The sequence below is a fragment of the Clupea harengus genome, chromosome 3 (genome assembly GCF_900700415.2).
Source record: "Clupea harengus chromosome 3, Ch_v2.0.2, whole genome shotgun sequence".
Lineage (NCBI taxonomy): Eukaryota > Metazoa > Chordata > Actinopteri > Clupeiformes > Clupeidae > Clupea > Clupea harengus.
This window is the reverse complement of record NC_045154.1, coordinates 28,880,605-28,890,364: the sequence shown is the minus strand read 5'-3', so window position 1 is coordinate 28,890,364 and position 9,760 is coordinate 28,880,605. Positions and strand designations below refer to the sequence as shown.

Below are 9,760 nucleotides of genomic sequence, written 5' to 3'. Positions count from 1 at the left end.
TATGGATTAGTCACACAAAAGAACATCTGTGCAGAACAGGATGTAGCGTTCTTCATAAATTAATGGGAGTTCTTTCTCTGTCTGTTTATTCTAGCTCGTTAAAGCATTAGTGATTTTGCAACTTTTATCTTAAGACGTTATTTGTCTTATGTAATTGTGGTCTTTTGATGCACACAAACCACCTCTAGACTTACAATTAGGCTGCACATTTTGCCAAAACAGTCACACTGTAAAGTAATTATGCGTGCCTGTCTTTTTACAACCAGTCTAAGCTTGTTTGGCTTATTGTGATTTGTGGCTGTGTGTGGTGACAATACTGTGATCAACCTCCACAATTTGTGCAGACATGTTTTGTAAACCTGTTTATAAAATGCGGTGTAGGCTCACAGGTATGACTTAAGAGTGATGACTGATCATCCGCAGGAGTCAGGACTTCCTGCCTGGTAAACCTGTGCAGCCAGAGCAACACTTGACGCAGACAGCATAGTGACTAAGTTTGGGACCTAAGCTATTGAATATCAATTACTGATGTACAGTTAGGGTGACCAGGTGTCCCGCTTTGTGTTGTAGGCCTACTGCACAGCGAATGACCCTTTGTCCTGCATATTGAGATAATGTCATGCATTTTCATTGGTCATTTGGTTTTTGATTATCAGAAATAAAAACTCATGGATGTGTTATTTTACTGGCACACAAACCACTTATGTCGCTGCGGTATCGTTTCTACTCTATATAATAGTGCTACATCAAAAGCAGCAACCTGGCTCATACAAATGCAACATCCAATGGCTGAGAGCAGTGACAGTCATCACCATAATCAAGAGGCTCTGATGGCTGTCAATCAAACTGTGAAGACACAAAAAAACAAAACTACAGAGGTGTTTTCAAGCTGAAAGGCAGAATACAAATGTTTTGTATTCAGTTAGCTAGACATTATATCAAAGTTTTGATCAGCGTTGGTAATCTGTTCCACATTGTCCCACACAAACTTACTACACAAACTATATGTACTATATGTCACTCTATGTAAAGTTGAACCTACCTTATCCAGTCTCTTCTCAAAGTTGACTTGTGAACTGAGATATAAACTGAAAGAAATACTACAGCTAAGTAGGAATATAGAGTTTGGTTTATTTTTAGTCACCCTAATTGAATATCTAATAATAACAGGAGGAATGTAAAAGGTTTGTTTTCCTTCTCCTCACACATTTTATTGCTGAAAAGAAAAGGCACAGAACCTTGTTGGATGACTGGTTCCACAAACAAATCCCCCTAGGGGAACCAAGTAAACAAATGTTAGCTCATTTGGTGCGGCCCATGGGAACTATAGCACAGCGCTATAGGCCTTAAGTCATTCACTGTTAAAGCACTGCCTGGCATGAAGGAGGACTTTGTGTGAAAACTGGGAGGAATGTTGGTGAGGGTAAAAAAAGCCAACCAATCAAAATCCCAAGAAAGCACCACACATCTGCGTGACTCATAAGCACGAACCACTCCCACTGACTGTGCCCTGTCGAGATTTACTGGGATAGGGCCATGACCATATGTAGGTTGTGTAGGGGCTTTTCACCATCATGTCTGTGTTGTAGAGATTTTCCATCACTGCCATCGCAGAGCAGTATTACTACTGTCTGGCCAAGGATGTCTGTATGTGTGTGTATTGAGGGGGTAAAGAGAAAATGGTTAAACTAGTCAGGAGAATGTGACACTCTACTGCCCTCTGTAGGACACGTGCGTCACTATACAAAACCTTGGAGTCCAGCCTCCATAAGTGTCATTTCAGGTTAACGTGCAAGTATTGTGCAACGCCTGCTACGGGCAAACCCAACGCCAAGTATAAGGCCAGGAAAATAAACTTACAGAGAAACACATTTTATCCTCAAGAAGCTCCGTAGATGATCATGTATATCTTTATTTGAAAACAATTTCAAGACAACTACATTCTCTTGTGTACAATATTTACAAATAAAAACCAAACAAAAAAAAAGTCTGGAGCAGCCTTACACACATGAAAGTTCTCAAGAGATTGCTGTGAAGCTGCAACATGGTTATCAAATGGTAGTGATACAGGTAGTGTTCAAATTAGTGACGTACACATTTCACTTCACACCTCATGCAAGAGCTTCCTGGGTACTGGTACTCTGGTACTTATTTAATCCCAAATAAACTTGAATGACAAGAACAATTGGACCGTTGCTCAGAAACCGTTTAATAATGAATAGACCTTTGTGCTTCTACAGCTTCCATCCAAATGGAAACTACATGAAAGATGCCGATTGATCCTTACACTTTATCAGTTTGGGCAATCAGGCAGTATTTGTGTGTCAGATAGAACGACCATTAGGCTGTTCTGGTCAATGAATCCCTGCTGGGCTCCTCTTCTATACAGCTAAATTAAGAAAAGGGTTTCAGTGAGTCTGTGCAATCAGTGGCTGTGGACATGCAGTTTGTGGTTCACAGCACTCTAGCCTAATTGCCATTCAGTACAAGTTTCGCACTTGGCCAAAACAAGCATAGCAAAAGGCCATGGTTAATTAAACTTTATACAGGAAGAAAATTGCCATCTTACAGAGGGTGCCTGTCAGAGTTTAGACCTTTGCTGGATATTTGCCCTGCCTAGCATTTCTACATTGCCTTACTGGGCACAAGAGAGCCTATGATGCACTCAGAGCCATAGACCAGACCTCTGGTTGCCATGGTGGGAAACAAATAGTCAGAACACTGTTATTTACTAACCCACGCTTACACACACACACACGCACTGCACTCACATAAACACATCCTACCCTCTCTGTCCAGGCCTGCATGCAACACATGGGAATATTCCATGCCTCCTCTTGCCAGAAGACCCTTTTCTGTAAACAAAACTGATCCTGCCCCAGAGCTGGTGGCACTATGTTCAGTTTATTACTGTGTAGGTTACCTTATCTAGTTCTAGTCTCTTGCGTGCCTCGTGGTTACCTTATGCCCTCAAAATATTACTACTTCACAAGATTCAATACATTTGTTCAATTTTATTGGTCAAAATATCAGCCAGTTGTGCTTAGATGATGTAGCAAGAACAATGTTCACAATGAAAACCAGCATGAAGTTCGAATTTACTGAAACTGAAAAATAAAAAGGTGGATAAGTTACTCCCTTCCTGAAATATGCACAAAGCTTTTTGAACGGACACACAAATACACACACAGACTTACAAAATAACTTCTATTTGTCTTGAAAAATAAACGCACACACAATAGTCTTTCCAAAAGCTTTAAACAACCAATTAGTGTACAGCCGTGCCACAGATGATGCATCATCTTACATGCTTTCTCACCTCTGCATAGCTGTACATACATTTTTTTAGAGGTCTGCTACAAAAGCTACTTGAATGTATTATGCATGCGGTAGTCAGCTACAAAGAAAAAGGGGGCAAACAAAATGGATATATAGATCTTCTGTTGTCATACCAAAAATACAAAATGACTCCAGACACTCAAGACACACTCGGCCAAATAAATAAGCTATATTCATAAAATACCAAAAAGATCAATTGTGCAATTTACAGTCCATAATAATCACAATATTGGCAGTAAATATGGCTACTGTGAATAAGAGAGAAGACACTGATCCATGAGTGAAGGTCCTGTAGCAGGACTTCTATCAGAAGTTAAGGCAACACTATAGTAGAAGTAAACAGCTGTGCTGCAGCTGATGGAGAAAAGTAGTCTGCTACACTGGACATGCCTGGTCACAAATCACTTGTTAGAGTCAAGATCAAATGGTTTCTCTACCTACAGATCAGGAAATCGGCTGGTGTCAGGGCACCAACCTACTGAATCCCACGTCACAAGAGAGATTTTTCACATTGCTTGCAGCATGCACATACATGTAGCGTTACTCTAGAACGGATGTGTAGTAGTGTTGTTTAGATGGAAATAGTAGTCGTTTCACTTTGGTCTGTCAGTACAAGTTCTCTTATTTTCTTCCCACATGAGTAATTTGATCATTACTCAAATACTTTTTCCCTGATATCGTGCCCTGTGAACTCCTGTCTAGGGGTGGGGGTGGGGGTGGGGTGGGGCTGCTGACCTGGGGGACCTTCATCTACAGCTGAGCAGATACAGCAAGGTGGTACTTGCAAATGAGAAACAGCCCCAGAGAAAAGAAACCTCTAAGAGCACAATATACTGTTCATTAATATCATTGTCCTTGTTAAGTCAATACTTTGTTAGTGAAAACATGGCATAACGTAATTAAGACATATCAAGCTATCAAACTATCCTATCAAAATCACACTGCAGCTGCTGAAACTGAGGCATTTCATCCTCGGCAAGCAGTTCTTGTGATAACCTAGACAGAAAATACCACAGGGCAACATATATGGTGATGCACCACAAATCTAACAAAAAAAAACAACACTTATTTACCGTGTACACATGAAGATTTTCCCAATTCAAATAGAGAAACGGTGTTAAAAGGCAGAAGACTGTGCTGTGTGGTAATCTAATCTCGAACAAGGCTTAGTTGCTCTGTCCTGACAGTAGCTGGGCTGATGGGGAGGAGAGCTTGACGTTAAGGGCTTCCATTGTCGCTGTGCAATGATTCCTGCCTGCCTGGCAGTTGCACCAGCGTCCAGGGGCCTCACATCTTCCTGTTCCGGCGGCCAACGTGGTAGTAGTACAACAGGGTGACGGCGAGGAAGAGTAGGCGGCTGACAATGAGGAGGATTGCAGAGTTGGAAAAAAGGTCCAGTTCTACGAGAGTGATGGTGGTCACTGCAGAAAAAAGGAAAAGACGGTCACATTAGCTGTAAGGCCCTAGAAGCAAAGGTCGTCTATATGTTATTATAGTTTATCTGGATTTGTTGTAAATACTTCCTGGGAAACTACACATTAATTACACATTACTATTTGTGATCATTCCTTTCTAGGATTTAAAGCTCCTGTAAGCAGCACTTCTTCCCATTATTACAGCAAGCACTGACACACATAGAAAATATGAATCTGTTTCTCCGGCTCTCTAATAAGTGACTACTGAATTCTGCATGACTGGATAAAACAATCACCACACATCCTTCACATACCTGCATCTTTGCCTGCTAATTGTACATAATATTGCTCTTTGCAGGCTAACTACTGGACTGTGTTTCCCAAAAGTGTCATTGAGCAACCACCGCGGTAACCATGGAGATTGATTAAAATGAGTCTCGCCATCATTTAACTACGGTAATTGTTCATCGGCGCTTTTGGGAAATGCACCCGTGTTGCCAAGTCAAAACGTGTGCTACCAGAACCACCACAAGAGGGCGATGTTGCTCCTCAGGAGGGAGCGGTCACATTAGATCCTCACTCAAGCGTGTAGGAATGCACAGAGATGTCCCTGTGGCCCCCCTCACCTATAAACTGGATGGCAAAGTAACAGGCCTCGCTGAGTAAGGTCCACTGCATAATGACCTTCTCAGTAGTGTATAGCCCATTCCACATGATGAGGGAGAGACCTGTTCAGGAAACACACACGCACACAAACAAGAAAACAGGTGAATACACACACACAAGCACAAACAAACAAACAAACAAACAAACAAACAAACAAACAAACAAACAGGTGAATACAAACACACACACACAAACAAACAAACAAACAAACAGGTGAATACAAACACACACAAACAAACAGGTGAATACAAACACACACACACACACAAACAAACACACAAACAGGTGAATACACACACAAACAAACAGGTGAATACACACACACACACACACACACACACACACACACACACACACAAACAAACAAACAAACAAACAAACAGGTGAACACACACACACACACACGCAGAGGGTCAGAGGTAAGACTGATAGGCACGGAGTGTCATGGGAAAGTAGAGGTGGTGTGTGACAAACCCTGGAGGTCAAGGTTGAGTTGCTTACAGATATTCTGGGAATGTCTCTGTTCGTCTGACAAACTCTGCAGTAGTGTCTTTCTCCCTAGATAAACGCCCTGCTATTCGTCTTCCTATGCTGCCCGCAGGATGCGCCCTGTTTCCCCCCGCAGTCATACAGATTGATTTGGTGTCAACAGCAACTGAGGGGGCAGTGTGTGCAGTGGAGGGATGATGCAGGCACTGGGAGATGACTGCATTGTAAACATCCATTTTTCTCCACCGAGGACTGTGGCTGCGTTGCCTCCTAAAGCGGAGTCGGTAATATGGATAAACAAGCTTGTGAGCTCGTGAGGGAGAGAGTGGGTGAAAGGGAACACATTGGTACTATATCTGCCAGGGTGAGTGTGAGAAAATGAAAGTGAGAGAGGGCTGTGAATGTGAGTGTGTGTGTAGATATGTGTGTGTATATGTCTGTGTGTGTGTGCGTGTGTGTGTGTGTTTGTGTGTGTGTAACCGAGAGAGACTTAACAGGAATGTTGACGCTTGTGGCTACACAAAGACACCCCCTCCCTCTCCATAACTCCCCCATCCTCCTCCTCCTCCTCCTCCTCCTCCTCCTCCTCGTGAGCTTGTTACCTTTCTCTATGAAAATCCCACACAACCTGCTTGGTTCCTTTAAACCTCTTAAATGCAAGACAGCACATAGCTTGCCAGTGCAACAGCAATAAGGACCAATGAGACTCAGTTAAAAGGCAGTCCTCACAATAACCTCACACTGTGTTTGCTCCACTCCTCAAGACAGGGGAATTATGGATCTGAATGCATCTTCTGTGTGTATAGTGTGTATAGTGTGTGTGTGTGTGTGTGTGTGTGTGTGTGTATATATATAGTGTGCGTGTATGTGTGTGTATGTGTGTATAGTGTGCGTGTATGTGTGTGTGTGTGTATATAGTGTGCGCGCGTGTGTGTGTGTGTGTGTGTGTGTGTGTGTGTGTGTGTGTGAGAGAGAGAGACAGTGTGTGCCTGCCTATGTGTGCACATGTGAGAGAGGAAGGAAGAGAGACAGAGAGAGAGCCTTCCTTGTTTGGCTGGTGGCACTGGAGTACAGATGCGGGATTTAATGTGTAATTAAAAGAGTGAGTGGCATACCGCATTTTCATCTGGGGGAAGATTCCACCCTTCTCATTCTGCAGGCCACCCACGCTCCCCCTCCCCTCTCTCCCCCTCTCCCCCTCTCCTCACACGCCCCCTCACCACGGCATAGGACCCGCAGTGTGAGGCATGATATAAGAAGTATATTGTGTGGCTTTTGAATGGGCACAAGGAAATGATGGTGACTGTGTATGGGATTATGTGGCCCCAGTCAGACAGCGCTCTATGTACTGTATTCAAAGACCGGCTTCATCCAACACAGAGAGCCCCTGCTTGTTTTGTGGAGAAATGCGAGGAGAGAGCTGGATAGTGAAAAGGCAGACTGTGGTGGGGCTAGGGAGAGAATAGAGCATACAGAGACAAACAGATAAGAGAGAGAAACAGGGAGAGGGAGAGAGAGAGAGAGAGAGAGAGAGAGAGAGAGAGAGAGAGAAAGAAAGAGAGATAGAGAAAGAGAAAGAAAACCAAAGACAGATCTTACTGAGCAGTGCCCCTCCATAGAGACGTATCGACATGCTCGTGGCTGTATGCTCCTCTTCAAACACAACTTCATAGAGCTGACTGGGGAACGTGAGGGCCTACAGGTTTAAGGGGAAAAGCACACGCGCACACGTCAGTCAAGCCCGGCTACAACTCAGAACAAGTCAAGAGTAACGCAACAGTGTTGATATGAAGTCATGCAGGTTGAATAAGCCATTACATCTCATTTTTATACATCATTAACATGCAGCAAAACTACGATGCCTTTCAGTAACCAGGGTTCAGCGGTCAAACCAATTCCACCTCAAATCAGTCAAGCTGATGGTTTGAACGCTGGATGAACGCAATGGTTTGAACGAATGAGCAGGGAGTCAATTCAGTTATACAGTGGGCGAATTGTGTTAAACTCATTTCCTGACTGGCCCCTAATGGATGGACTCCAACCCTTGTGTGATCCCATAAAGTTCAGAGGAAAATAATGCCACGGTCTAAAGTCCTCGGGCGCACTATGATGCTGACGTGATTTTTACATGAAATAAAAAATGCAACACTCTCAGTCAGCAACATTCTCTCAGCAGCCCCTTCTCCACCCATCCCCATCCAACAGATATGGAGAAACAGAGGCGTTCGCCATCGCCTCTGACTGACAGCCTAATAAGGATGCTGGCGCCATGGCACCGCATCTCCGGTACCCCACCCCGACGGGTGGTGTGATGCAGGAGCACCCAGCAGGGGAGTGCTCCACCCAATCGCCTTCCGCTCTTCCCTACGCCACTCACCATGAGCGCCACGGCTGTGAAGACCACTGCAGAGAGGAGGATCCATAGCCTGCAGGGAGGAGACACGGTTAGGCTCGATAGAGAGAGGAGGCGCGCCCACTCAGCAGCAGCAGCAGCAGCAGCAAAGACAGACATACATTATTGAGTGCCTTGTGAGTTGTTAGAGAAAAAAAACAAAAACAACAACAACAAAACAGAGTGCTTGAGGTCATGGGATTGTATTCTGCACTTCTGAATGAAACAAGTTGTGGTTTCATAGATATAAATCAGGACCACTTTTCATTAAGGACATCAGATTGTTTTCACTGACATCATCTTAACAAATGAATTTCATAAATCATTCACTAACAATAAGTTAAGGAAAAGGCTGGGTGTATTAATGCTGGAGTTAACATCTGAATGTATAGAACGGTCATGTGTGTCAATATAAAGGGTTACATATTAACTATCTGACTGGGCTAGATTAGAGAGACAAAACATGTTTAACTATACAACTCTAACAGATCAAATGTCCAGGCACCGAGGAGTATCCTTTCATTTTCAACCACTGTTCAAGTCAACCTTTAACGACGTGCAAAAGTTAGAGAGAGAACTGCGGGCTAAACATTCATTTAAGAACCCTCCAAAGGCCTCTGGTCAGCAAGCTGACTTAATGTCCGAGCTCCACTAGGAGCTCCACTCGCCTGAGCGCAGTCATCAGGAAACAACACGGCTCCCAGTGGAGGGACAAGGGGACAGCAAAGGAGAGGAGGGAAGAGAGTGAAAAGGAGAGAGAGAGAGAGAGAGAGAGAGAGAGAGAGGGAGAGAGGGGGAGAGAGAGAGAGAGAGAGAGAGAGAGAGAGAAAAAAGGAGGTGGATAATGGTGTAGGAGAGAGACTCCAGTGGGTCAAGACAGGGGCAGAAGAGATGCGCCTCCTGAGGCCGTGGCCTCTTACCTCAGTCCCACAGGCTCTCGCAGGGCAAACTTAATCTCGTTCCCCAGCATCTGACTGATCTGTGGGAGAGAAAAGGGAGCGAGATGAAAACGAAGAAGGAGCCAAGACAGTCATTAAGAGACATGTTGATGATGACCCATGGGACCAACAGTGATATCAAACAAACGTGGGCTCCTTTTTGTTACTGAGCTATCGAGTTTATTACTGGAAAGTTGATTGGGGTGGGCCTGGGGTGTCATTAAAACAATTCTAATTAGAGTTTACCTTTTGTCATAAAGGGGGAGCTGGACAGATATGAACTGGTAATAGACAACCTATTAGGCAAGGTCTGGCAGATTAACAGGACTTTATATTTAGCACGAAATCGAATGAACTGATGGCTTACACATGCTTCTTCTGCCTTCAATATTGAGTCAGAACTGAAGGCAGTCATGCTAACATGGGAAATAACACTTCCAAAAGCAGTAGCAGAATATTAATTTTCTGGAGAGATGGTTGGTGCAAGCAACAAGTGTTTAATATTGGTGTTCCACTACGTG

The 9,760-nt window shown here is 43.8% G+C and overlaps 1 protein-coding gene across 3 annotated transcripts in view; it reads right to left on the bottom strand.

Moving 5' to 3' along the window:
• Positions 1-1,896: 1,896 nt before the first annotated feature.
• Positions 1,897-9,760, bottom strand: part of tp53i11b (tumor protein p53 inducible protein 11b) — a 37,710-nt gene continuing 29,846 nt past the window's right edge. For all 3 annotated transcript variants that reach the window (XM_012839087.3, XM_031565291.2, XM_031565292.2), the window contains 5 exons: positions 9,222-9,280; positions 8,287-8,335; positions 7,509-7,605; positions 5,381-5,482; positions 1,897-4,760 (listed from right to left, as the gene is read on the bottom strand). In XM_012839087.3, coding sequence (XP_012694541.2) covers positions 4,627-4,760; positions 5,381-5,482; positions 7,509-7,605; positions 8,287-8,335; positions 9,222-9,280 — 441 coding nt within the window. In that variant the 3' untranslated portion in view covers positions 1,897-4,626. The remainder of the gene's footprint in view (positions 4,761-5,380; positions 5,483-7,508; positions 7,606-8,286; positions 8,336-9,221; positions 9,281-9,760) is intronic.